The sequence below is a fragment of the Podarcis pityusensis genome (genome assembly GCF_964106645.2).
Source record: "Podarcis pityusensis genome assembly, chromosome: 16".
Lineage (NCBI taxonomy): Eukaryota > Metazoa > Chordata > Lepidosauria > Squamata > Lacertidae > Podarcis > Podarcis pityusensis.
In genome coordinates, this window is record NC_138041.1 from 9827190 (window position 1) to 9854910 (window position 27721).

At 48.5% G+C, this 27721-nt stretch overlaps 1 protein-coding gene across 2 annotated transcripts in view; it reads right to left on the reverse strand.

Moving 5' to 3' along the window:
* Positions 1-559: 559 nt before the first annotated feature.
* Positions 560-27721, reverse strand: part of THBS3 (thrombospondin 3) — a 56997-nt gene continuing 29835 nt past the window's right edge. For both annotated transcript variants that reach the window (XM_080984564.1, XM_080984563.1), the window contains exons 11-23: positions 26073-26225; positions 22292-22402; positions 21324-21431; positions 20046-20205; positions 13522-13640; positions 13073-13125; positions 11784-11977; positions 10187-10365; positions 9685-9733; positions 8464-8660; positions 5905-6077; positions 1943-2082; positions 560-965 (exon numbers count right to left, since the gene is read on the reverse strand). In XM_080984564.1, coding sequence (XP_080840690.1) covers positions 910-965; positions 1943-2082; positions 5905-6077; positions 8464-8660; positions 9685-9733; positions 10187-10365; positions 11784-11977; positions 13073-13125; positions 13522-13640; positions 20046-20205; positions 21324-21431; positions 22292-22402; positions 26073-26225 — 1692 coding nt within the window. In that variant the 3' untranslated portion in view covers positions 560-909. The remainder of the gene's footprint in view (positions 966-1942; positions 2083-5904; positions 6078-8463; positions 8661-9684; positions 9734-10186; positions 10366-11783; positions 11978-13072; positions 13126-13521; positions 13641-20045; positions 20206-21323; positions 21432-22291; positions 22403-26072; positions 26226-27721) is intronic.

The window sequence follows — 27721 nt, forward strand, 5'->3', positions numbered from 1 at the left end:
CTTTCCTAATAATCCCCAGCACTGAATTTTGCCTTTTCGTAGTTGTCTCACAATGGAGTGATCTTTTCCATCCACTACAATCCCAAGGTCAGCAACCTATGGGCATATATGTGAAATTAAGATCCACATAAAGGTCAGCTGTTTTAATAGCTATTGGTCCATGAAGCATAGCTCAGTCGGTAAGCTCTTAATCTCAGTGGGTTCAAGCCCCACGTTGGGCAAAAGATTCCTGCATTGCAGGGGGTTGGACTAGATAACCCTCGGGGTCTCTTCCAACTCTCTATGATTCCCAGTAAACTCTGGGGATTCTAGTCCTCTCTGAGGTCGAATGGGGAAGTGAGGCTTCTTTTAACAAAGACTTCTCAACCCAGAATTCTTTATGGGAAAAGAAAAGGATGTCATAGTGGTATAAAGCAGCTGTTTAAATATCTGGCTCCCTCATTCCCTCGCTGAAAGACGATTCCTTTGAAGGTGAAACACTGAGAAAACTAAGTCTTCTACTATTTTGGACCCCACCCACCCACCAGTGCCCTCACCAAACAACAAGAGGAGCAAGAAGTTAGAAAAACAGCCAGGACTTTTATGGACAAATCGTTTCCCAAAATGAAGACAGCAAAAGACGGGACATAGTGGGAGTTTGCTTCGTCGCCACCCTCTCTGATTGGCTGGGCCCTTGCTGGCCCAGAACCCTTTGCTGGTCCCTGTAGCCAAGGAATCTTGAGAACCCCACGGAAGAGACTGCGGCCAGCAAACTCCTGGGGGGTTCCAGAAGCTTATGGGGTGAGGTCTGCTAGTTTTCCAGTCCATTGTGTGTGTGTGTGTGTGTGTGTGTGTGTGTGTGTTGTGTATGGGGGTCTGAAATGATGCCCACTTCTAGGACGGGTGCTGAGCCCTTAGTTCAACCTTAGTTCAAGCCCCTTCCAGTAAGATCCGGCGGAACGGCTCAAAGTCCACAGGGATGGTATCTACAGAGAGAGGGGAGAAAAAGAGAGAGTGTATTAGGTAGAGTGGAATCATCATAGTCAAGGTTTTGCATTGGACCTATGGAAAGCAGAGCTCTGGAGAACATCGGTGGCTTCCCAGATGTTGTTGCACTCCAGCTCCCATCAGCCTCCAGCCAGGATGGCCAACAGTGAGGGGAGATGGGAGACGGGAGTCCATCTAGAGGGGCACGTGCTCCTCAGCCCTCCTTTACACATCTGTAAATGTATTGAATATGTGATCCCTGATAGGTTGGGACACGGGTCTAGGAAAGGGGTGAAGAACCCTGTGGTCCTCCAAATATTCCTGAACTACAACTCCCATCATCATGGGGCTGATGGGCGTTGGGAGTTCATCAACATCTGGAGGGCCCCAATCCCTGATGATGGAAGGATCTGTTGATTCAGTTGCTCTTCATCTTCTCCTTGTTAAATTCAGATCTTTTTGTGGGGGGTTTTTAATCCTCATGAAAGTCTTCTGCATTTTAGTGTCAATTTCTCATGAAGAACACATTTTGATCAATGCACACAATCATGCATGCCATTTCTCCTAATACAAACCCCTTTTCTATGTTATTTGAACCAACATATTCATTTTCGATGTATACTTTTACCTAATGTGCATTTCTTGGTAAGCACCGGTTGGATAACTGCATTGCAAAATTCAGAAAAGCGCAACTTTTCAAGCATGGCTTTAAATGCAAACTGAATCAAATTCTGCCTTTGTCTCCACCTGGTATATAGAATTTCAACCTCGGTGATAAAAACATCCTGTCATTTTCCCAGAACAGGCTCAACTATTTGGGGAGGGCAGAGGGGATACTACCCCCCCCCACACACTCTGATCTGGTGGGAAAGACCTCCATGGAAATCCCACCCCCCACCCGGGTCTAGGAGAATGAGGCCTAGCTCAGGTGAGCGAAGCCCTGCTTTGAACCACCCCGAATTGTCCCACAGCTGACCGTTGCAGCGATACTGCAGGTTGGACCAGATGATGTTCTCCTGGGAGAAGCAAAACACCCCCAAGCGGCCCCCTCGCATCGTCGTGTCGATGATGACGCCCGAGTCGGCCACCAGCTGGGGTCCCTCGTATAGCAGCACCCTGTGAGGGGGAGACAGGAGGGGGTCAGATGCGTGGAAAGTCCTTGTTGGGGGGGGTGTCACGATGATCAGGAGAAAAAAGAAGGTAGATGAATGGCAGCCGACTTGCAAGGATGGTTTTGAAGCAGGGAAGGTCGCAAAGCCCAGGGCCGGCACAGACATGAGTGGACTGGGATAGTTGGCCCTGTCTTAGACAACCCTGAGCCTTCCTCAGCTCTTATCTTGCAACAGCCTATCCCTCCCAGCTGCTGAATATTGAGAAAGACTGGATGGAAGACCCACTCCACCTTTGGGCTCAGCTATCATAAGGACTGGCACCTGGAGTTTTCCTCTTCCCTCCTCAGCCCCTTCTCCTCTTGTGTTGTACCTTTCACATGGCAAGCCTGAGGGTCAGGGAATGCCTTACTTTTATCGATCTCACACAGGCTGCTCTGGGGCCCTTTCCAAATGGAGAGAGGGGTAAAAACTGCTTATAACAGAAGCAATATGTCCCGGTATAGACAATGGTGAGGCCGCCACTTCAGGTTGTCCCCATTTCAGGGTGACCCACCCTTCATAAACACAATATTAAAAGCAGTTTAAAACAACTTGCTGTCACAGAAACAAGGCAGGTCCCTATTTACCACAGTGCAGTGATACCTCGTTTTTCAAACGCCTCTGTAGTCAAACGTTTCGGAACTGAAACACCAAAAACCTGGAAGTAAGCACCTCGGTTTTCAAACACGCCTCAGAAGTCGAACAGGAAACGTGGCTTCCTTTCTGAGTTTTCCGTATTGAGGCTTCCGTTTTTCGATTTTCAAAAACTGAGGTACCACTGTATATTCATTCTCGTTCCTGGTATTTGGCTGGGGAACAGCATTGCAAAATTCAGAGGAATTTCACAGGGTGGCTGGGTTTTGTTTCACACGTTGTTTTGGAAACAGCAAAATCGGCAGACTGAATTCAGCAGCACCTGAGGACAAGAGCGCCTTCATCTTCTGTGGATCTCAATGGCCGGCATTCAGAAACATAACTAAAGCTGGACCCTTTACTCTGAGTAAAGACGCTACTCTGAAGTGGCCAGAACATCTGAAGGACGTTAGGAGACATGTTCCTTCCAAGCCACCATAACCGCGCAAGCCATCGTAAGGCCTCTTTGCCTCTTGTCAAAAGTTGGCGTGTTTTGAGGGTCTACAGAAATGTAGGGATCTAGTCCGGTTCAAGGTGCAGGGGGGGGCACAGGCCGGGTGGTGGAGTTGCAGTGGAGAGATGGGGAGATGTCCCCCCCCCACTCTTTTCCTGCTCTTTCCGCAAAGGAGGGGGGGAAAAGAAAGTTCCCAGGCTTCATTCCTCCTCCTCCCGCTCTGCCCTATTCTCCGCAGGATTGCCCCCCGCCACCTTTCCCCATTGTCCAGACTTCTTTTCTCCCTTTTTTTTTGCATTTTAAAAAGGTCTGCTGAGGGCCAAAAGCATTCCACCCAGACTCGGGTTGCCATGGTGAACCAGACAATGGGCCTTGGGGCCCATCCAGTGAATGGTTCTTGGGGAAGGGAGTGGAGGGGGTGGGGGTGAACTCGTTCCCAGTGGAATGAGCCACCCCCCCTTTATACACACACACACACACACACACACACACACACACACAGAAGACCGGCCACATTGTTAAACAAGGAACAGCTCAGACTCTACGCCAGCTGGGAGAGGGGAGGCTGGTGGTGGCGGGGAAAGAGAAGTATTCAACCCCCCCCCCCAGCCTTTTTACTATCTCCCTCTTACACTCAATCCAACAGATTCATAGTCCCCTCCCTCAATCTACAAATTATCCTTTGCCACTCTAGAGAGGTCGAGCGAGCAAGCCAAACTGCACAAGCTAAAGGAAGGCTGAGATGTACTTTTAACATATCAAACAACACTTGCAATATATGAATGGATTGCTTATAGTTGCAGACTTTGTTTGGACAAATATAATGACATTTGGTATGAGTTTATGCTGTACATAGGTAAAGGGACCCCTGACCATTAGGTCCAGTCGTGGCCGACTCTGGGGTTGCGGCGCTCATCTCGCTTTATTGGCCGAGGGAGCCGGCGTACAGCTTCCGGGTCATGTGGCCAGCATGACTAAGCCACTTCTGGCGAACCAGAGCAGCGCACGGAAATGCCGTTTACCTTCCCACTGGAGTGGTACCTATTTATCTACTTGCACTTTTGACGTGCTTTCGAACTGCTAGGTGGGCAGGAGCAGGGACCAAGCAACGGGAGCTCACCCCGTCGCAGGGATTCGAACCGCCGACCTTCTGATCAGCAAGACCTAGGCTCTGTGGTTTAACCCACAGCGCCACCCACGTCCCATGCTAAACATAGTAGACTATTAAAAATCATATATGCTATATATATATATATATATATATATATATCTATCTATCTAATAATGTATGGAAGAGTAACTGATTATATTTAGTGTACTATTTCTTTCTTTCTTTCTTTCTGTATTTTTTGTACTTTTTTCTGTCTCTCTTCCTTCTTTCATCGCTTTATTTTCTGTAACTGAAATTCTTTCCATAAAATATTAGTAAAAAACAACGTATTAGTCACCCCTGAAAATAGTGCAGGATAGTGAACAGCACATCAGACACAGACTGAGGGGCATCTACAAGTCCCTTGCTCACTGGGTGGGCTATGCATCGCCACGTGACCTCCCTCACAGGGTCGTTGTGAGGATAATTTTATCGCAAGGGAGGCATCCCAGGCTCCCTGGCAGAAGGGCTGGGTTCTACATGAAACATGTGAGTTAATCATTGAATAAATTTAGATGGGCCAGCATTCATTTCAAAACCTCAACTTGAGGAGGTGAGCTTTTGAAGGAAGGGTGTGCTTAGGATGTAATAATCAATAATACCTTACTGGCCTGAATATAAGTCACACGTTTTTTCCAAATTCCAACCATGAAAAGTTAAAGTGCGGTTTAAATTCGTGGCCTTACAAAAATTGGCTTTTTTATGATATCACTGCTGAAACAGGCACACGGTAAAATGGAACAGGTGTGAGTGCCTGTAGGATTTTAAAGGAGTGGCTTATATTCAGGTATTAACTTTTTCTCTCCCTCCCCCCCGTGAATTTTAAAAGTGCGGCTTATATCTGGGTGCGGCTTATATTCGGGCCAATATGGTACATTAATGACAAACGTTGTTCAATCAGCCTAGCCTTCGCTCGAAAACCTAAAGTTGAGGAGGTCAGCTCTTGGCGGAAGTGTGTGATCAGAATTTATTAGCTAGTTAGTAATAAATATTAAAGGTTACTTAATTTAATTAATAGTAATGTATTGACAATGATAAGTCAAGATGGAATAGTAAGTAAGTAAATAAATAAATAAATAAATAAATAAATGCTTGAGGTTAGGAGGCAACGTCCACCTTAACTATTACAGTCATACCTCGGGTTGAAGTAGCTTCGGGATAAGTATTTTTGGGTTGCGCACTGTGGCGACCCGGAAGTAATGGAGTGCATTACTTCCGGGTTTCGCCGCTCGCGCATGCGCAGACGGTCAAAACGACGTCACGCGCATGTGCAGAAGCGGCGAATTGCAGCACGTGCAGACGCGGGTTGCGTTCGCTTCAGGATGCGAACGGGGCTCCGGAACGGATCTCATTCGCATCCAGAGGTACCACTGTATTATGCCTCCTTAGTTTTCATTATCACCTAATTATATAAGATAATGATTAAGATGACTTCTAATCTCAGAAGGTAGCATAATGTCAGAAGGGTGCTTGGCTGTTCCCGTCATGAAACTGCCCTTGTCAACCTGCCCCCTCACCGCTGAAGCGACCGCTGCAGCCCCACACCTCACCTGATGTAGCCCACTTGGGGCCGATGGAGGAGCCGCAAGCGGTAAGAGGTCTTGTCCTTCCAGCCCACGTTGCGGGGGTCCTTCCAGAGCAGGCGGACGTGGTCGGGGGTGTGGCCCGTGTGCCACAAGGCGTTCCGCAGGTATTCTCCGGGACCGGTGCTAGACTTCACCGCCTGCCAGCAAGGAGAGGGGTTGTGGGGAGCAGGAGAAACAGCACGCATCATTTCAGCCAGGAGAGAAAATATTAGGCCTTGCAGAAGCCAAGCTGGTTTCTGCTTCAGCAAGACTCGTTCGCACCATACCTTTGAAGCGCTATGATACCACTTTAAACTGCCGTGCCAGCCCTCCCTGCAGAGAATTCTGGGAGCTGTAGTTCGTTAAGGCTGCTGAGAGTGGCTGGGAGACCTCCCTGTTGCCCTTACAGTTCCCAAGAGCTCCCCGGAAAGGAGGATCGGTTGTTAAACCACTCCGTAGCTCTGGAAGGGAAACGGAGGTCTTCCAGCAAGTCTCAACACTGCAGTCCCCAGATGACGTTGATGGATTATGCTGAAATGGCTAAAAATGACTGAAAAATCAGAAATCAGGAAGATCAAAATTTTAACAAGGAATGGGGAAAATTTATAACTTATCTTAAACAGTTAAAACCGTTAGTAGGTTTGGAATATCACCAGTATTTTAATGGTGAATTTTATACAATTTAGGTAGTTCTTTCCCTATAATTCCCAAAAGAAAAGCTTCTGGGGTTTTTGATCAAAGTTATTTTGAACATCCTTTTCAATTCATTATATATCATTTCCCAGTAAGTTTTAACCTTACTACAAGACCACCACATATGACACGGGTAGGCAAACTAAGGCCTGGGGGCCGGATCTGGCCCAATCGCCTTCTTAATCTGGCCTGCGGATTTTTACATGAGTAGAATGTGTTCTTTTATTTAAAATGCATATCTGGGTTATTTGTGGGGCATAAGAATTTGATCATTTCCCACCCCCCCAAAAAAATATAGTCCGCCCCCGACAAGGTCTGAGGGACAGTGAACCGGCCCCCTGCTAAAAAAGTTTGCTGATCCCTGACATATGATAAAAAGAACCTTCTTTCTCTTTACATTTCCAGCATTTGTTTGATTTAGATTTATACATTTTTGCCCATTTACTTGGTGTTAGATACTATTGATATATCATTTTGGACACAATGGAGAGGTAAAAGATTTGGATTATAAAAAAAAAATGCAGCCGGGAATGATTAACAATAGGACCCAGAAAGGGGAGGAGGGAAGTCCAAGAGATTCCTTGGAATCTTGTTTTTGTGTTGTATGTTGCACATGTGACTGTAAAATTTCAATCTGAAAAACCAAATTAAAGGGTTCTTTGTGGGAGGGGGAGGGGTCTCTCCTAACAACTCTCAGCACCCTTAACAAACAAAATTATATTAAAGTATATTAAACTATTATATTAAAGTGATATACTGCTATAGACTGTATAATGCAGATGAGGCCTCGCTGAATGCTGGGAGATTGGATGAGGTGATCCATCAGGTCCCTTCCAACTCTGCAATTCTATGTGTCCGGCTCATAGTTGATTCCTTGACATCCACCTTTCTTCCTGCCCAGGGCAGCCCTGCCCTCTTCCTGCCCCTCTACAAGTCACTTGCTTGCTGGGTGGGCTATGCATCGCCACGTGACCTCCCTCACAGGGTCGTCATGAGCATAATTTTATTGCAAGCAGACGCATGTATAGCATCCCAGGCTCCCTGGCAGAAGGGCTGGTTTCTTCATCAAACATGTGAGTTATTCATTGACTAAATTTAGATGGATCGGCATTCATTTTGAAACCTCAGCTTGAGCAGCTGAGCTTTGGAAAGAAGGGTGTGCTTAGGATGTAGTAATGAATAATCAATCATACATTAATATTTTTTTTAATCTATCAGCCTTTGCTTCAAAACCTAAACTTGAGGAGGTCAGCTCTTGACGGAAGTGCGTGATCAGAATTTATTACCTAATAGCAAATATTAAAGGTTACTTAATTTAATGAACAGCAATGTGTTGACAATGATAAATCAAGAAGGAATAGGAATAAATAAAAATAAGCCGATGTTATATAAAGAAACAAACTAGCATATAAATAAATGCTTAATGTTAATAGGCAACATCCACCTTGATTATTATTATGTCTCATTAGTTATCATTATCGTATAATTATACAGTGGTACCTCGGGTTAAGAACTTAATTTGTTCTGGAGGTCTGTTCTTAACCTGAAACTGTTCTTAACCTGAAGCACCACTTTAGCTAATGGGGCCTCCCACTGACGCCGCGTGATTTCTATTCTCATCCTGAAGCAAAGTTCTTAACCCGAGGTAATATTTCTGGGTTAGCGGAGTCTGTAACCTGAAGCGTATGTAACCCGAGGTACCACTGTATAAAGTAATGATTAAGATCACTTATAATCTCAGAAGGTAGCATAATCCTGGGCATTTCAGGATCAAATGAGAAGCTGTGGTGGCTTTCGTAATTCTGGGACTGTCCCTGGAAAATAGGAACACTTGAAGAGTATGGCACTCACTTTGAGCTGCAAGCTCGGCTCAGCCGTGGCGCGGAAGGGCGTAGCCTGCCAGTAGGTCTGCTCTGTCTGCTTCCACATGACCACGTAGAAACTGGCGCTGTCCTGGTAGGCGAAGATGAAGCCGGCGTAGTCGTCGTCGGTGATGGTGTTGACGTGGAAGGTGCCTTCAAAGTCCACCCCGTTGAAGGCTGTGTACCCTGCCCCGTGGTTAGAGAGAGGAGAAAAGAGTTAGCGGCCGTCTCGCTGAGATAGAGGAACGGACTGGTGGGCACAGGCCATGGGAAATATTTTTCTCTGCTTGCTTGAAACCCTGAAGAACAGTGGCTAGGCCACACTCAGACCATAGGCTTCAAGCGCCATGATATCGCTTCGAACAGTCATGGCTTCCCCCAAGGGATTCTGGGAACTATCGTTTGTGAAGAGTGCTGAGAACTGTTAGGAGACCCCCCATTTCCCTCAAAGAGCTACAATTCCCAGAGTTCTCTGGGCAGAGGGATTGGTTGTTAAACCGCTCTGGGAATTGTAGCTCTGTGAGGGGAATAGCAGGGTCTCCTCTCCCTCAGCACCCTTAACAAATCACAGGCCCCAGAATTCCTGGGCGGAAGCCATGGCCGTTTCAAGCAGTTTCGTAGTGCTTTAACTGTATGGTTTGAGTGCAGCAAAGAATCATTGGCGGCCGGGTATGTTTACCGTATTTTTCGCTCCAATAAGACACACTTTTTCCCTCCTAAAGAGTAAGGGGAAATGTGTGTGCGTCTTATGGAGTGAATGCAGGGGGGAGGCAGGCAGGAAAAGCCCCCAAGAGCCGCATACAAGCTCCGCGCGGCTCTTGCGGGTTTTTCCCCAGGAGGGAGAAGGGACTGACGAGGCCAGTCTCCCTCCTCGTAGAAAAGCACACAGGAGCCGCACGCTCCTTAAAGGGTGCGCGGCTCCTGTGGGCTTTTGCGGGAGGTGGGGGAATTGCCATAGCCCGGCTGGAGAGGTTGCGCACAGCTAAAGAGGAAGATGGATCCCACTCACTGTCTTGGCTTCTTTGCTCTTTGGGGCTGGGGAGGGGAATCCGGGCTTCCCCCGGCAGCCCCGAGAAGCTCTGGGAGAAGCGGACAGGCTGCGCGCTTCTCCCAGGGGGAAATAATATTTTTTTCCTTGATTTCCCCCTCTAGGTGTGCCTTATGGTCCGGTGCGCCTTATGGAGCGAAAAATACTGTATATTCCTCTTACCGACAGCCAAGCCTGGGTCACTGTTCATCGTCTGTACAATCTCCATGCCCTGGAGGTTGGGAAGAAAAAAGAGAGAAGGAAAGGGTGGTGACGAGACGGTCGAGTATAAGCAAAGGGCAAGGCAGCTGCCAGACTGACCCCTGGGGTTTTGCATCTAGCACCCAAGCACCGAGAGAAGGGCCATAGCTCAGTGGTTAGAGCCCTTTAAAGACCAGATTCGGTAGAGGGCATCTTCCTATGCCCCTGTGGCACTTGACCCCCAGGAACCAAGCCTGATAGGCAACATGACCACTTGTCTACTCGTCCCCAATGAACCCCAAAGGCCTTTGAAGTTTTTCAACGGGGGCTTATCCTGCACTGTGCAAAGACTAAGGTCTTCTCTACCCAGTGGCTCACCAATATGCACCAAGATTTACTGACCCTTCCCCCTTTTGCCCATGGAACCAATTGGGTTTATTTCGCCTCCGAAGCCTGCAGCATCTTCCCAGCTCCCTTGCCGTACCTGATTGAGAACCACCCAATTGGGATCGATCTGGGCATCGCCCTCGGGATCCAGGATGACCGTCTGGTATGCGCGGAAATCGGTCAGCGTCACCTCGGAGCTCTCCGGGCAGACATCCAGCGGGTCAGCCACCGTGTCATTGTCAAAGTCCTCCTCGCACACGTCCCCTACGCCATTTCCTGTGCGAAGAGCAAAAGATGGTGAAGGCCCAGCCACTAAAGCACGTTGGAAGATGTTTCGCCATATTCATACCTATCAGGCGTGGGGGAAATGTGGTCCTCCAGATGGATTACACCCCCCATCATCCCTGACCACTGGTCATGCTGGCTGGGGCTGATGGGAGTTGGTGTCCAACAACATCTGGAGGGCCAGGGGTTCCCCATCCCTGCTTTATACCTCTGTAAGTGCATTGGATAAGGGACGCGGGGGGCGCTGTGGGTTAAACCACAGAGCCTAGGACTTGCTGATCAGAAGGTCGGCGGTTCGAATCTCCGCAACGGGGTGAGCTCCCGTTGCTCGGTCCCTGCTCCTGCCAACCTAGCAGTTCGAAAGCACGTCAAAGTGCAAATAGATAAATAGGTACCGCTCCGGCGGGAAGGTAAACGGCATTTCCATGCGCTGCTCTGGTTCGCCAGAAGCGGCTTAGTCATGTTGGCCACATGACCCGGAAGCTGTACACCGGCTCCCTCAGCCAATAAAGCAAGATGAGCGCCGCAACCCCAGAGTCGGCCACGACTGGGCCTAATGGTCAGGGGTCCCTTTACCTTTAAGTGCATTGGATATGGGATTCCTGATTGGTTGGGGCATGACTGGTCTAGGACAGGAGTGGGGAGCCTGGATCGCCCCAGATGTTGCTGGACTCCAGTCCCCATTAACCCCGATGGCTGAAGGAGCTGGAGACCTGCAACCTCTGGCCTGCCTTGGTTGTGGTGTTCATGATCTGAGTGGGGAAGTGAGCAATGATCTTAGTTTGGGGTATCGTATAAGGTTCTCCCCCTCCCCAATATTCTGTTTCAATCCTCACAACAACCCTGTGAGGTAGGATGTGAGATGGGTGGTGAACCTGTGTCTCTCTAGACGTCACTACAACTCCCATCATCCCTGACCATTGGCTCTGCTGGCCGGGGCTGATGGGAGTGGAGTCTAGCCACATCCACAGGTCTAATAAGTCCAATTTCATCTGCAATTCTGTGTGCTCCCTTCAAGGCACTACTCTTTGAGAAGGAGGCAGTCTGGGGACCGCCAGTGTGACACACTCCTCCTCCTATGGTGCCTCAAAAAGGTCTCAGTAAACAGATGTTGTCTCTGTTCTGTACAAAGGAGAGGTGTAAAGAGCTTCTTTCTGCGAGCGAGACCAGCGGCGGTGGATGGAGGTGCCTTTTCACGCACTGAATGGACATCCCCTCACAATTTTGTGGTCCTGTCTCTTTTTCTGTTCTCCGAGGTGCGGCAGCCATTTTGCGCTACGCCACATAGCAGGGCATCCATTTTGTGTCGTGCCATACCCCCCCCCCACGCTGCAGCAGCCATTTTGTAGCTGGTGCCATTGACGTAAAGAATTCTGAACGGATTCCACTTTCAATTATCCTGCGCTCACCATCAGAATCCTTCTGGTTGGGATTAGGGACGAGACGGCAGTTGTCAGGGCCCGGGGGCACATAATCGGGGATCCCGTCGTTGTCGTCGTCATTGTCACACTCGTCTCCCAGCCCATCGTTGTCTGAATCGAGCTGGGAGCTGTTGGGGATCTCTGCACAGTTGTCTTTCGTGTCCTGGTGACCGTCGCCATCACTGAACAACAACAACAATTTTATCATTTGTACCCTGCCCATCTGACTAGGTTGCGCCAGCCACTCTGAGTGGCTTCCAGTATATAGATACAGTGGTGCCCCGCAAGACGAATGCCTTGCAAGACGGAAAACCCGCTAGACGAAAGGGTTTTCCGTTTTGGAGGTGCTTCGCAAAACGAATTTCCTGTGTGCTTGCTTCGCAAGACGAAAATGTTTTGCGAGTTCCTGCGGGTTTTTTTTCCTTCCCCCCCCTTTTTCCCAAGCCGCTAAACCGCTTATCAGCTGATGGCTAAGCCTCTTATCAGCTGATCTTTAAGCCGCTTAACAGCTGATGCTAAGCCGCTTATCAGCTGATCTTTAAGCCGCTTAACAGCTGATGCTAAGCCGCTTATCAGCTGATCTTTAAACCGCTTAACAGCTGATGCTAAGCCACTTATCAGCTGATGGCTAAGCCGCTTATCAGCTGATCTTTAAGCCGGCTAAGCCGCTAATACTGTAGCGCTAAGCCGCTAAACCTCTAATGGGCTTGCTTCGCAAGACAAAAAAATCCGCAAGACGAAGAGACTCGCAGAACGGATTCTTTTCGTCTTGCGAGGCACCACTGTATATGATAAAGTGATATGATAAAACATAGAACATTAAAATCTTCGGTGCTGCTTTCAGTTGTACAGTTATTTATTTCCTTGACATCTGAGGGCAGGTGCCACTACTGAGAAGGCCCTGTGCCTGGTTCCCTGCAACCTCACTTCTCACAGGGAAGGAACTGCCAGAAGGCCCTTGGAGATGGACCTCAGTGTCTGGGTTGAACAACCGGGGTGGAGATGCTCCTTCAGGTATACTGGGCCGAAGTATCTCTTTTTCTAGAGAAATAGCACTGGGAAAATAGCAGTGAATTCAAAATACCAAATTGATTCAAAATGGGGTCCAAACATAGACCTAAACCTGCTCCTTGATATCAGGGGCCATCATGCCAAATTTGGTAATGATATCTTAACAGGTATCTGAATACATAGAAGGACAAACAGACAATATAGATTCTGAGATCATGCATTTTCGTGGGTTTTAGGTTTGGGATTTCGTTTTGCTTTTTCCTCACCTGTCCACGTTCGTGTCGCAGACGTCACCCACCAGGTCGCTGTCCGCATCTGTCTGAAAGAGAGCATGGCCTCAGGTGAGTAAGCAAACGAGCATCCCTGGAGTCACACGCAAACGCCCCTCTCATCTTCACCGCACATTTAAAGCATGATGATGTGATTTTAATCACCATGGCTTCCCCTAAACTGCAGGCATGTCCAAAGTCCATTTAGGGTTCCCAATCCGGACTGCCGGTCGGTTTAATCCAGCCCCTGTGGCAGTTTATTTCCTGGGGTAAAATCCTAAAAAAAACCCTCAACAACTTCAATCCTAAAAAAAGGTTAACAACTTTGGTCGGCCGTTTGGTTGGCCCTCACGGCCCTTCACCATCAAATCTGGCCCTCTTTGAAAATAGTTTGGACACCACTGCCTGAGGATCCCGGGAACTGTAGGATGTTACAACGCTCATACCTGAGTGGGGTTGCTGATCTCAGGACAACTGTCGCAGGCGTCTCCCACGCCGTCTTCGTCGCGATCCGTCTGCAGTGGATTGGGCACTTTGGGGCAATTGTCAAGCCCATTGGGAATTCCTAGGGAAGGGGAGAGGGGGAAAGGGGCTGTTTCATAGGAGCACAGGAAAGTGCCTTAAACCGAGTCCATCTAGCTTAGTGTTGTCTACACTGATAGGCAGCAGCTCTCCAGGGTACAATTAATTACTGTATTTTTCGCTCTATAAGACGCACCAGACCACAAGACGCACCTAGTTTTTGGAGGAGGAAAACAAGAAAAAAAATATTCTGAATCTCAGAAGCCAGAACAGCAAGAGGGATCGCTGCGCAGTGAAAGCAGCAACCCCTCTTGCTGTTCTAGCTTCTGGGATAGCTGCACAGCCTGCATTCGCTCCATAAGACTCACACACATTTCCCCTTACTTTTTAGGAGGGAAAAAGTGAGTCTTATAGAGCAAAAAATACGCTAAGTTGAATTGCTTCCCAATAGCTTTTTTTTTTTAAATTAAAAAAACCCAAACATCCTTAGAGCATGTGTTGTCATGCTTCTGTACTGGATGTGTCAGGGAACTGCCATCGGAAGGAAGGGAAGTGAAAGGGCTCACACAGGTTGGGAGAGACTCAGCAGCTGAAGAGGGAACCAGTAGGGGGAGAGGAGCTGAGCTGAGGGAAAGGGAGCTGGAGGGATGGCTCAGAGACACTTCCAGCGAAAACAGTGGGGAGGTTTCAGGACCTCCTGTAGGGACACCCACTCCTCGCCGGAAACTGTCACGCAGAGAGTCCAGAAGACGTGTTTCCGTTAAGGAGCTTTTATGTTGGAAGCGATTCCGAAAGCAACCACTGTCGGAATCTGCCAGCGACTGAAGGAGCCATGTTTAAGGGGCTCCGTTACAGACAGAGGTTTGCAAACTTGACCAAACTCTGAGGGACTTGGATTTTACACACAAGCAGCTCATCGTCCCATCACAGCATTCCGACAGTCTCCGTGAGCAGCTTGTGCAGGAGAAGGCATCATGAGCAACCCAGCCGGAACCGGAGAAGCAGGAGCTGGAGCGGGTCCAAGCCTGGAAGAAAGGTACCGGGTGTTGGAGGTCCAGCTAGCGCTGCAGACGGCGAGGCTTGAGGAGAGGAGGGCTCAGGATGCAGACAAAAAGGGGAAAGACACCCAGCTCGTCAGAAAGGTACCAGGATTGGTGCAGAAGTTTGGGGGGGAGCCCAAAGACTATCATGGCTTTCGGACAGAGATGCAATATGCCCTCAATCTGCAGTTTGATGAATTCCCTGACGAGGAATCACGAGTGGCTTTCGTGATTGGGCATCTTGAAAAGGGGGCGAGAGACTGGGTTAGACCCCTGATGGCAGCGAATAGTGACGTCCTAAAGGACACGATGAAGTTCTTTCGCGCCATGGATCTGATGTTTTCCAGCGATATTGAACAGGGAGTGGTCCGCAGACAGTTAATGGCTTGCAAACAGGGGAGCCGATCTGTCCGTGAGTACTGGACTGAGTTCACCATGTTGATCCATAAATTGGGGTGGGATCTATCGGCGGAACCCATTCAAATGCTCTTTGAAGAAGGGCTTTCTTCGGCTGTGAAAGACGAACTTTCCCGGGCGCCCAGGGCGGAGTCTATGGACCAGCTGACCAAATCAGCGCTGACCATAGGAGCGCGCCAGGAGGCGAGAGCATTGGAGAGGCGGGAAGGGAAGGGGGAACGTTGGAAGGAGTTCCGCATTCCAGACATTCCAGAGCCAACTTTCCCGCCGGCAGAGCCGATGGAAATCGGAACAGCGCGCGCGCGCGCAGTTTCAAAGCCCAGTGAGGGGGGAAAGAAGGAGGGAAAAGGCGCCCGGAAATGCTATCTCTGCCAACAGCCAGGTCACTTTGCCAGAGTCTGCCCCCAGAGGAAGGAATGGCAAGGGATGGTAGGAGCTGTGGAGGGAAGAGAGGAAGAAATACCGAAGCAAGTAAAAGCCAACGCCTGGCTGCCACCGTCGGGGCACAGCAGCCAGGCCAAAGAGCAGTGAAAGTGCCCACGCCAGAACCTCCTAAACCCGCCCTAGTGATAGAAGTGGCGCTAGAGCTGCCAAACGGACACCCTCTAAAGATAAAGGCACTGTTGGACTCAGGCAGCTCCTGCAATTTCATGAGCAAAGAGTTTGCAGCTGAACACCAGATACAGACGATCCCTTTAAGCAACCCCCTGCAGGTGACCACGATCGATGGCAGGGAGCTGTTGGGAGGAGAAGTCAGCTTGCAGACCGTCCCAATGATAATGAGGGTGGCAAGGCACACCGAACTGATAGCGTTTAATGTGGCCACCTTGGGAGGAGCTCCCATTATATTGGGGATGAGCTGGCTAGCGTTACATGATCCGCTGGTGGGCTGGCATCAGAGAGTGGTTTCTTTTGGTTCAGCACATTGCTTAGAACACTGCAAAGAGGGAAAGGGTTTGGCAGGGGCCCAAGCCACCCTAGCAGGGACTGAAGTAACGGAGAACGTGAAGGTACCACGACAATACGCAGATCTCCGCGACGTCTTCAGCGAAAGGGAAGCTGACCAACTACCCCCGCATAGACCCTTTGACTGTCAAATCAATTTACTCCCTGGGGCACAGCTCCCTGTAGGCAAGCTGTACGCCATGTCAGACAGAGAGATGCAGGAGCTAAGAGAGTTCATTGACAAGAACCTGAAGAGAGGGTTCATCAGAGAGTCCAGGGCGGTGGGGGGCAGCCCAGTGTTTTTTGTGGATAAAAAAAACACGAACAAGCCGAGGCTTGTGTGTGACTTCAGGGCCTTAAATGCAGTGTCAGAACCAGTGGCTTTCCCTATGCCCAGGATTGACGACATTTTGACAAGGGTCAGGAAGGGAAAGATTTTTACTAAACTGGACCTAAGGGGGGCGTACAACCTGATACGAATAAGGAAGGGGGATGAATGGAAAACCACCATGTTCACCCCTTTGGGGGCATTTGAATATTTAGTTATGCCCTTCGGCCTACAAGGAGGCTCCGCGTGCTTTCAATCGTTTATGAACCACGTCCTGGGGCCTTTGCTTTACAAGAATTGTGTGGCCTTCTTAGACGACGTGTTGGTGTATTCTGAGAATGAGGAGCAGCATGTGAGAGACGTCAGAGAAGTGTTGAGCAGGCTGCAAGCCAACCAGCTGTGGGTGAAACTGGAGAAGTGTCAGTTTCATACCAAGGAGGTGGAATTCCTGGGGTATCGCCTGTCAGACAAGGGATTGGCCATGGATCCCGGCAAGGTCCAGGCGGTGCTGGAATGGAAAACACCCAAAACAAGGAAGGATGTGCAGAGGTTCCTAGGATTTGGGAACTTCTATCGTAAGTTCATCCGAAACTTTGCCCACCTGACGGCGCCCATTACGGACTGTCTCAGCAGTAAGAAGAAGTTCGTTTGGACTGAGGAGGCGGAGCGAGCATTTGAGGAACTAAAAAGGGCCTTCGCCTCGGAACAACAACTCCTGCATGTGGATTTACAAAAACCGATGAGAGTGGAAACTGACGCATCAGACAGAGCGATTGGGGCGGTGCTTCTGCAGCCAGGGAAGGAGGAGTCAGAGTGGAGACCGTGTGCCTTTTTTTCGCGAAAGCTGAACAAATCCGAGAGGAACTACACGGTGTATGACCGAGAACTACTAGCCATTCATGAGGCGTTCCGGAGATGGAGGCACCTGCTAATTGGCGCACAACATAAGGTGCAAGTGTGCACTGACCACAAGAACCTAGAGTATTGGAGGACGGCACGAGTGCTCAACCAACGGCAAGTGAGATGGGCCCAGGAGTTCTCCAAATTTAACTTTGAGATTTGTTACGTGCCAGGCCCAGAGAACATTAGGGCGGACGCTCTCTCACGCAAACCTGAATATTTGGAGGGGGAGGGAGCACCCGAAGAGAGACATGTCATTCCAGAGGACCGCTGGGTGTGTGGGGCGGCATTGGTGGGACAAAGAGAACTGGTAGAGGAAACAGAGAATGATGAATACGCCCAGAATAAGCTCAGAGGTCTTAGGGGTGAGGGAGAGGAACCAGGGGGTTTCGAGGAAAGAAATGGAGCTTTGTATTACAAAGGGGCACTGTATATCCCTGAAGGAGACTTAAGGGGGAGGGTACTCAAGCAGTTGCACGACAGCCCCACGGCGGGGCATTTTGGACAACACAAAACCATGTGGTTGGTCACCAGGGAATTTTGGTGGCCTAAGGTGAGGGAAGATGTACGGGAGTATGTAAGAGGGTGTGAGCAATGCCAGCGAGCCAAAGGGGAGAGGCGGGCACCGGCGGGGCTATTAGAACCCTTACCAACCCCAGAACGACCTTGGGAGGCAGTGTCGATAGATTTTATGACTGATCTGCCGAAGTCCAAGGGGAAAACAGCCATCATGGTGGTGGTAGACCTACTAACAAAGATGTGCCACTTTGTAGCCTGCTCGCATGCAGTCACGGCGGAAGAGACAGCGAAGTTATTTGTAGAACACATTTTTAGGTTGCACGGGGTGCCATTGAGGGTGGTCTCAGACCGAGGAAAACAATTTACTTCCAGGTTCTGGAGGAAGCTCATGAGCTTACTGCAGGTGGAGGTCAACTTTTCGACTGCCCGGCACCCTGAAACCAACGGGCAGGCGGAAAGAGCAAACGGTGTCCTCCAGCAATACCTGAGGTGTTATGTCAATGACAGAGAGAATGACTGGGTAGAAAAGTTGGCGCTGGCGGAATTTGCCTACAACAATGCCGAGAATGTGTCCACAGGGATGAGCCCCTTCTTGGCTAATTATGGGTGTCATCCCAGGGGTTTCCCAGGGGGAGAAGGGGAGAGATGGAGCGTCCCGGCAGCCGAGCATTTTGTAGAAGAAATGGAAGCAATCCATCGTCAGCTCCAACTCAACTTAGAAAGGGCGAAGGAAGAATACAAGAGGCAGGCAGACAAGAACCGAAGGGAAGGTGAAACCATAAGGGTGGGAGATAGGGTGTGGCTGTCAACCCAAGGGTTGCCGTTCAAAGGAGGTTGTAAGAAATTAAGACCCAGGAGATTGGGTCCCTTTGAGGTCATTCAACAGGTCAACACAGTGGCTTTCAGGCTCCGGTTACCCAACCACATGAAACTGCACCCAGTATTTCACAGGTCGTTACTGTCACCGTATGAGGGGGGACGAGAAGGGATGGCCACTCGGGGACCGGTCATAGAAGAAAGGGAATGCAGCAGCCATGTGGCAGAAATCCTCGACGCCAGGTGGAAGGGGGATCAGGTGGAGTATTTGGTAGCGTGGGAAGGAGAACCGGAGTCAGAAAACACTTGGGTAATGGCAGAAGATATCAATGACGAGGTATTGATAGAAACGTTCCATCAAAGGTTCCCAAGGAAACCTCAGCCTGTGGAGAGGTTCCGGAGGGAATACTTTGGGACCACCGATGAGGAGGAGGAGTTGGAAGGATTCTCGGACTCGGAAGGGGAAGGGGAGATGGACTCTGAGGAGGAGGAGTACTTCGAGACCAGGAACCGCAACAGGTGGAGAGAAGTGTTCGGGACATCGGAAGATGAAGGAAGTTCATTCCGGGGTTTTGCCTCCTCACCGCCCGTAGAGGAGGGGGCGAGAGGGGATGAAGGGGGCCCTGGAGGGGAGGTGGATGTCAGGGAACTGCCATCGGAAGGAAGGGAAGTGAAAGGGCTCACACAGGTTGGGAGAGACTCAGCAGCTGAAGAGGGAACCAGTAGGGGGAGAGGAGCTGAGCTGAGGGAAAGTGAGCTGGAGGGATGGCTCAGAGACACTTCCAGCGAAAACAGTGGGGAGGTTTCAGGACCTCCTGTAGGGACACCCACTCCTCGCCGGAAACTGTCACGCAGAGAGTCCAGAAGACGTGTTTCCGTTAAGGAGCTTTTATGTTGGAAGCGATTCCGAAAGCAACCACTGTCGGAATCTGCCAGCGACTGAAGGAGCCATGTTTAAGGGGCTCCGTTACAGACAGAGGTTTGCAAACTTGACCAAACTCTGAGGGACTTGGATTTTACACACAAGCAGCTCATCGTCCCATCACAGGATGTTAAATTTTTTTTCTCAGATCAGACATATTAACTGTGTTATAAAAACCGTAACCTGAGAAACCTGTGCCTGGGCTTGGCCTTTCCTCCTCCCTCCCATTCCCTTTTCCTCATCTGCTGTGCGTTTTCTTTGAATGCAATCTTAATATTGATCTTTGGAAACCACTCTAGGAGATCCTTTTTTGGCTAAAGGGTGGTGTACAAAGACCTGAAGGAAATAAATAAGTGTTATTTCTCCTTTTGGGGAGGGCTTACATATTTCTTAAACCTCAGAAAACAGGACAGGACAGAACTATGACTGAATGAATGCAAAAATGGGCATGGAATGGAAAGAAGACTCATCCGTCTGTCCTTAGCTTTGGTGGGTGCTGGCTCCACCTGTATGACAAAGCCAGCCATACGAACTCTACCAGGATTTGACCTTTCCACTCACCGTCACCGTCGATGTCATTGTCGCAAGCGTCCCCCTCCCCGTTGCCGTCTGTGTCTTTCTGGTCATTGTTGGGTACGTTGGGGCAGTTATCACAAGCATCCCCAAAGGAATCCGTGTCTGAATTCTGCTGGTCTTTATTGGGGAAGAGACGGCAGTTGTCCTATGACCAGGGCACAAGAGAGAGAAAAAGGTGAATTCAGACATGGGGAACATCGCCTGAGCTTTCCTGATTGCAGTGCTGGTTCTTCTGCCCCGTTTCCTGATGTTCCTTTTGTGGAAGGTTGCAGTCAAACATAACTATGCGTTGCTGTTAGTTAGTGCATGAAGGGGGTAAACAACCACAGAGTTGCACTGCTAGATAGACTCAGCTAGGTCACGCCCCCTCTCCTCTGGAGACGGAGACTTTCTACTCCCCCCCCCTCTCTCATCATGCAGTCCACCAAGACAGACATGTGTGAGCTCGCTCCCAAGTTTGCAGCATGTGTTTGGAACTATATTCTGCATTTTCTACCCAAGAGCATTTTGCCTGCGTTATCCTTGCTGCTGCATGGAACAAAGCATGACTGAGACCTTGAATCTGTAAGTAAAGCGTTCTAAACATACTTTGCAGTGTGTGGTCTGATCCTTTGCAAAGGGGCTAGAAACAGGGGAGTGTTGTATATGGGATAAGAAGGTCTAAGAGCCTATATCCTTAATGCTTCTAGGGATGGGACGCCTCAGGCCCAGGGCCCAATTGCCCTCTCTGTCTGACCCATGGTCCTCTGATCCAGCCACACTCCCTTTTCCCTGGCCACACCCTTCACCAGCCTTCCTCTGCACAATAAATAATAATAATAATAATAATAATAATAATAATAATAATAAAATAATAATAATAATAATAATAATAATAATAATAATAATATATTATTATTATTATTATTATTATTATTATTATTATTATTATTATTTATACCCTGCCCATCTGGCTGGGTTTCCCCAGCCACTCTGGGCGGCTTCCAACAAAATATTAAAATACAATAGTCTATTAAACATTAAAAGCTGCCCATCCCCTGTGGTTCTACCTAGTTGGAACAAGTACTTGGAATGGGATAATGCCTCATGCTTGTCTCAATGGGAAGATGGAGAATGGGGTGTGTCTCTGGCTGCACCCAGCTTGGTAAGCGGCCCCTGGGAGGTTGCCCACGAGTGTAATGTGGCCCTTGGCCAGAAAAGGTCCCCTACCCTCACTCTTGTCCGATACATCCAGCCTGAGTGGGAAGTTGCGCTTGGGCCTACCTCCACGTTCTTGATCCCATCGCCATCTGCGTCGTCATCACACTGGTCCCCGATGCCATCGTTGTCAGCATCCTCTTGACCCGAGTTCGGCGTAAGCCGGCAGTTGTCCTGCGTGAAAAGGGGCAAGGTGGAGGGTGGGACAAGTCAGAAGAAATCCCTAACCGGCTGCGACTGTTCAGGGTTTCCGACATAGGTTTCCCCCAGTCCTCGGTGGAGATGCCAGCGACCAAACCTGCCACATCCTGCACTCATAGCACAAACTCTACCCCCTGAGCTACAGCTTTTCCCTTAAAACATAATTCTATGATTTCAGTCCTCATGTTTCTGAACAAAGGGATGATTTAAATGGGGTTTTAATTCTCCAACAGCAGCTGCATGACGACAGGCTTACATTCTTATGTATATAGGAAGATATGTCAGGAGAGAAATACTTTGATTAAATATATATATAAGACACACATATATATGGGACGCGGGTGGTGCTGTGGGTTAAACCACAGAGCCTAGGACTTGCCGATCAGAAGGTCGGCAGTTCAAATCCCCGCGACGGGGTGAGCTCCTGTTGCTCGGTCCCTGCTCCTGCCAACCTAGCAGTTTGAAAGCACGTCAAAGTGCAAGTAGATAAATAGGTACCGCTCCAGCGGGAAGGTAAACGGTGTTTCCGTGCACTGCTCTGGTTCGCCAGAAGCGGCTTAGTCATGCTGGCCACATGACCCTGAAGCTGTACGCTGGCTCCCTTGGCCAATAAAGCGAGATGAGCGCCGCAACCCCAGAGTCGGCCACGACTGGACCTAACGGTCAGGGGTCCCTTTACCTTTAAGACACATATAACAGCACTCACCCCTCCTGTGGTTTCCAGGAACTGGTATTCAGAAGCATTACTCTCTCAGACTGTGGAGGCAGAGTATAGCCAATGTGGTTAGTAGCCATCGATAGGCCCTTTGGTTCCTCCTGCCGCCACATCTTACCTTGGAGCAGTGCTTGTTGTTATCAATGCAGGGCAAAGGCTCGTCTGGGTAGCCATCGATGTCGGTGTCGCGTCCGCACACATTGCCGTTCCCAGCCCAACCCACGCTGCACTGGGAAGGCAAAGAGGAAACAATATTTTTGCAACAACTGGTACTACAGGTATCACCCCCCATGTCCCCAACTGTCTGCAAGTTGGGGGCGTGGGGACATTTGCCCCCCGCCTCATATGAATAATAATAATCTGTCGATTTCAGCCTTCATTGAAAAGAAGAGCTAGCTTCTAGAAATCGTAGAACCTGAGGTACAAGGCAAAAAGGCAGTGTGGTGCAGTGGTTAGAGTGCAGGACTAGATGTGGACAAGATGGACTGTTTCAAGAAGTGGCAGAGAGATATTTCTAGATTTGTCTGGCAGGGCAAGAAGCCCAGAATAAAATTTAAGATATTAACTGATGCAAAGGAAAGAGGTGGATTTGCCCTGCCAGACTTTAAACTTTATTATGAATCAGCAGCTTTTTGCTTGTTGAAAGAACGGCTACTTCTTGAAAATACAGACATTTTGGATTTAGAAGGTTTCAACAACGTATTTGGATGGCATGCATATTTATGGTATGATAAGGTCAAAGCACATAAAGCATTTAAAAACCATATTGTCAGGAAAGCACTGTTTAATGTCTGGATAAGATACAAGGATTTATTGGAAAATAAAACCCCAAGGTGGTTGTCACCGATGGAAGCGAAAGCTCTGAAAAGGCTCAATATGGAGGCCAAATGGCCGAAATATTGGGAAATTTTGGAACAAGAAGGAGACAAATTGAAATTGCAGTTTCGAGAAACTAAAAAATAAAGTGAGAGATTGACTTCATTATTATCAGATAATGGAGGCATATAATTTGGATAAGAAAATTGGCTTCCAGGTGGAAAAATCAAAACTAGAAACAGAACTGTTAGAACCCAAAACTAAGAACTTGTCAAGAATGTATAACTTGCTGTCGAAATGGAATACTCAGGATGAAACAGTGAAATCTGCTATGATTAAATGGGCACAAGATGTTGGACATAATATTATGTTTGCTGACTGGGAACAGTTATGGACCACAGGTATGAAGTTTACGGCATGTAATGCCCTAAGAGAGAATATTATGAAAATGATATACAGGTGGTACATGATCCCAGTCAAGCTTGCAAAAATCTATCATTTGCCCGATAATAAATGCTGGAAATGTAAAGAAACTGAAGGTACATTCTTTCACCTTTGGTGGACGTGCCCAAGGATTAAGGCTTTCTGGGAAATGATATATAATGAACTGAAAAAGGTATTTAAATATACCTTCTTGAAGAAACCAGAGGCCTTTCTTCTGGGCATTGTCGGCCAATTGGTGCCAAAGAAGGACAGAATTTTTTTTATGTATGCTACAACAGCAGCAAGAATACTCATTGCAAAGTATTGGAAGACACAAGATCTACCCACTTTGGAAGAATGGCAGATGAAGGTGATGGACTATATGGAATTGGCAGAAATGACTGGCAGAATCCGAGACCAGGGGGAAGAGTCGGTGGAAGAAGATTGGAAGAAATTTAAAGACTATTTACAGAAATATTGTAAAATTAATGAATGATAGAATGATGTTGGATAGTAATTAAGCGGTTTCTAGCTGTAATGCTTTAAGAGAATATGAAAAAAAGGGTTATAAATGGGTGAAAATCTAATGGTAAGGATTTGCTGAACCAATAAATTGAAGTGGAATAGAAAAAAGGGAGGTACGAGGAGGTCCGGGAAACAAGCTAAAGGAAAATAAGTAACTGAAAATATGTGTGTTTTTAACTGTTTTTATTTTGTATTTTTCTCTTTTCTTTTTCATTTTTACTGTAATATTTCAAAAAAACCTTAATAAATATCTTATTAAAAAAAAAAAAATAGAGTGCAGGACTAGGACCTGGGAAACCCCTACCAGGTCATGAAGCTCATTGGGTGACCTCATTGGGTGACCCGGAAACTACAACTAATCCAGAATGCGGCAGCTAGACTGGTGACTGGGAGCAGCCGCCGAGACCACATAACACCGGTCTTGAAAGACCTATATTGGCTCCCAGTATGTTTCCAAGCACAATTCAAAGTGTTGGTGCTGACCTTTAAAGCCCTAAACGGCCTTGGTCCCGTAAATCTGAAGGAGCGTCTCCACCCCCATCGTTCTACCCGGACAATGAGGTCCAGCTCCGAGGGCCTTCTGGCGGTTCCCTCACTGCGAGAAGCCAAGTTACAGGGAACCAGGCAGAGGGCCTTCTCGGTAGTGGCACCCACCCTGTGGAACGCCCTCCCACCAGATGTCAAAGAGAAAAATAACTACCAGACTTTTAGAAGACATCTGAAGGCAGCCTTGTTTAGGGAAGCTTTTAATGTTTGATGCATTACTGTATTCTAATATTTTGTTGGAAGCCGCCCAGAGTGGCTGGGGAAGCCCAGCCAGATGGGCGGGGTATAAATAAATTATTATTATTATTATTATTACTCCTGACTCCCAGCCTAACCTACCTCACAGGGTTGTTGTGAGGATAAAATAGGGAACAGAAGTATACCCGCCCTCTTGAAGAAAAGGTGGGATATAACTGCAGTAAATAAGTAGATAAATAAAATGTATGGATTCTTCTAATTTGGAGGTGGGGTAGAAACAATTAACCTGCTCCCTCTTTTCTGTGTTTTACTTTTCCACACACCCCGTCCCCTGTCCCCTCCAGGGGAAAACCCTGTAGATGCCCATGACTGCAAGATGTAGAATGGAATTTGTACGAACACAGGATCAGTTCCAACTCAAAAAAAAAGACACTGCAGAGCTGGGGGAAAGGAGGCAGATTGATTTGTGTTGTGCGAGAGAAGTCTCTTGGCCGCTTTGCAATGGTGGCAAGATGGAAGACCAACAGTAGGTGGCGCCAGAGCCAATGGAAAGCAGGGGCAACGTGCAAGTCCACACCATACATTTGAAGCACTAGGATGACCCTTTGAACTACCATGGCATCCCGCAGAGAATTCTGGAAGGTGCAGTTTGTTAAGGTTGCTGAGAGGTGTAGGGAGACCCCTATTCCCTTCACTGGGCTACAATTCCCAGAGTGGTTTAACACACAATCCTTCTTCTAGGGAATGCTGGTATTTGTAGTTCTGTGAGGGGAATAGGGACTTCCTAATAACTCTTGAGAGTCCCATGGACTGCAAAAAGATCAAACCTCTCCATTCTGAAGGAAATCAGCCCTGAGTGCTCACTGGAAGGACAGATCCTGAAGCTGAGGCTCCAATACTTTGGCCACCTCATGAGAAGAGAAGACTCCCTGGAAAAGACCCTGATGTTGGGAAAGATGGAGGGCACAAGGAGAAGGGGACGACAGAGGACGAGATGGTGGGACAGTGTTCTCGAAGCTACCAGCATGAGTTTGACCAAACTGCGGGAGGCAGTGGAAGACAGGAGTGCCTGGTGTGCTCTGGTCCAGGGGGTCACGAAGAGTCGGACACCACTAAACGACTAAACAACAACGAACAACTCTCAGCTCACGTAACAAAGTGCATTTCCCAGAATTCTTTGGGGGAAGCCATGCCTGTTTAAACTAGCATCATAGCACTTTAAATGTATGTAGAGTTGCCATACACCCAGAATACTGCAATAGGAAGCAGTGTCCAGGGGAAATCACAAGAAATGTGGTTTTGGAGATAGCTCAAAAACATCATTTTCAAATTTGGCAAAAAAGCTCAACAATATGGCACCCCTAAATGCATTCGCCCCAATTTTGCCTCACCGCGCAGGAAACGTCCCCGTTGCGTTCAAAGAGGCAGTATCCATTGATGTCGCAGGGGTTGTGGCTGGGGCTTTGGCAGGTCTTCTGCGGGGTGCAGCTCCCGTTCTGGTTCCCCACAAAACCCGACTTGCAAGGCCCACATTTGTAGGATCCCTACCAAGGGAAACAAAACGAAAAGGAAATGTGGTTTTTGTGTGTGTTGGTTTTTTTGCAGAAACGTGGAACACTGTTGGTCCATCTAACTCAGTAGTGTCAACACTGACTGGCAGCAGCTGTCCAGGATTCCAAGCAAGAGGGGCAGATAGCCACAGCCCTACCTGGATATGTTGGGGATTGAACCTGGGACTTTTTCTGCAGGCAAGGAGGGTGCTCTCCCACTGAGCCACAGTCCTGCACCCAAAAAGAAACCAAGATTCCAGTCCTCATGGTTTTAAAGGACTACAGTGGTACCTCGGGTTACATACGCTTCAGGTTACAGACTCCACTAACCCAGAAATAGTACCTCGGGTTAAGAACTTTGCTTCAGGATGAGAACAGAAATCGTGCTCCAGCAGCGCAGCAGCAGCGGGAGGCCCCATTAGCGAAAGTGGTGTTTCAGGTTAAGAGCAGTTTCAGGTTAAGAACGGACCTCCAGAACGAATTAAGTTCTTAACCCGAGGTACCACTGTAGTTCAAATAGGAACAAAGGGTTCTTCAGAGCCAGTGCCACAAACCCACTTAAGCAGCCTTAGGCAAGCCGCTCTTTCTCAGCCTCCAATATGAGGGATAATCAATAGTTTACCTTACAGCAGGGGTGAGGAACTCTGAGCCCAGGGGCGAAATGTGGCCTCTCCCCCCTCCGGCAACCCTCCTTTTGCATAATGAATGTGGCACGCACACACTATTTAAATAACAATGCCCATCAACTTTGGGGGCGAAGGGACCTTGGCCCCTAGGAGTTGGCTCCGATGCTCTCAGGGCTCTCCCTCGGCCTCGCCCCTCACAAGCCCTGCTCAGCTGGAAGTTCCACAGGGAAGGGGACTGTTTGACTTCAGCTGGAAGGGAACTGCGCAAAATTGGACTCACACTCCTAAATGCACAAGTTCTGATGGATACAAGATGTGCATGCCCCCAAGTGTCACAGAAAAACTGGAACATCCCATTTTTTTACTGTGAGAGAACGGTTGCCATTTTGGTTGCCTTGATCTCATGTGATTTTGTGGCATGATTCTCGCCCCCAGCAAAAAAAACCCCTTTTTTCGTGGCCGCAACCTTCGTGCGGCACCCAAAAACATGCATTCTGGGGCGCCGCACTCCAAAAGTGCTTTTTTTAGGAGGGGAAACCACAGTGTGAAATTGTATGAGAATGCAAGAACCAAAATGGCTGCCGTGCTCTTGTGATTAAAAAACGAGAAAGTGGCAACCGGGAAGACGGTGTCCAGGATTTTGGCCTCAAAGTGTTGGAGCGTGTGGACGTTTATATGAGGCATGGGAGACCCCTAGCATGGTTGAGCCCTAGCAGTGGCTCCCCCAAACAGCTCCCTGATTGGGCAGGGAAATAAAGGATCAGGTGATCCTTGAAGTATCCTGGATCCAAATTGTTCAGGGCCTTGCAAATCAATACAAGAACCTGAACCAGTCCCGGTAACATAAGGACAGCCTGGGCAAGT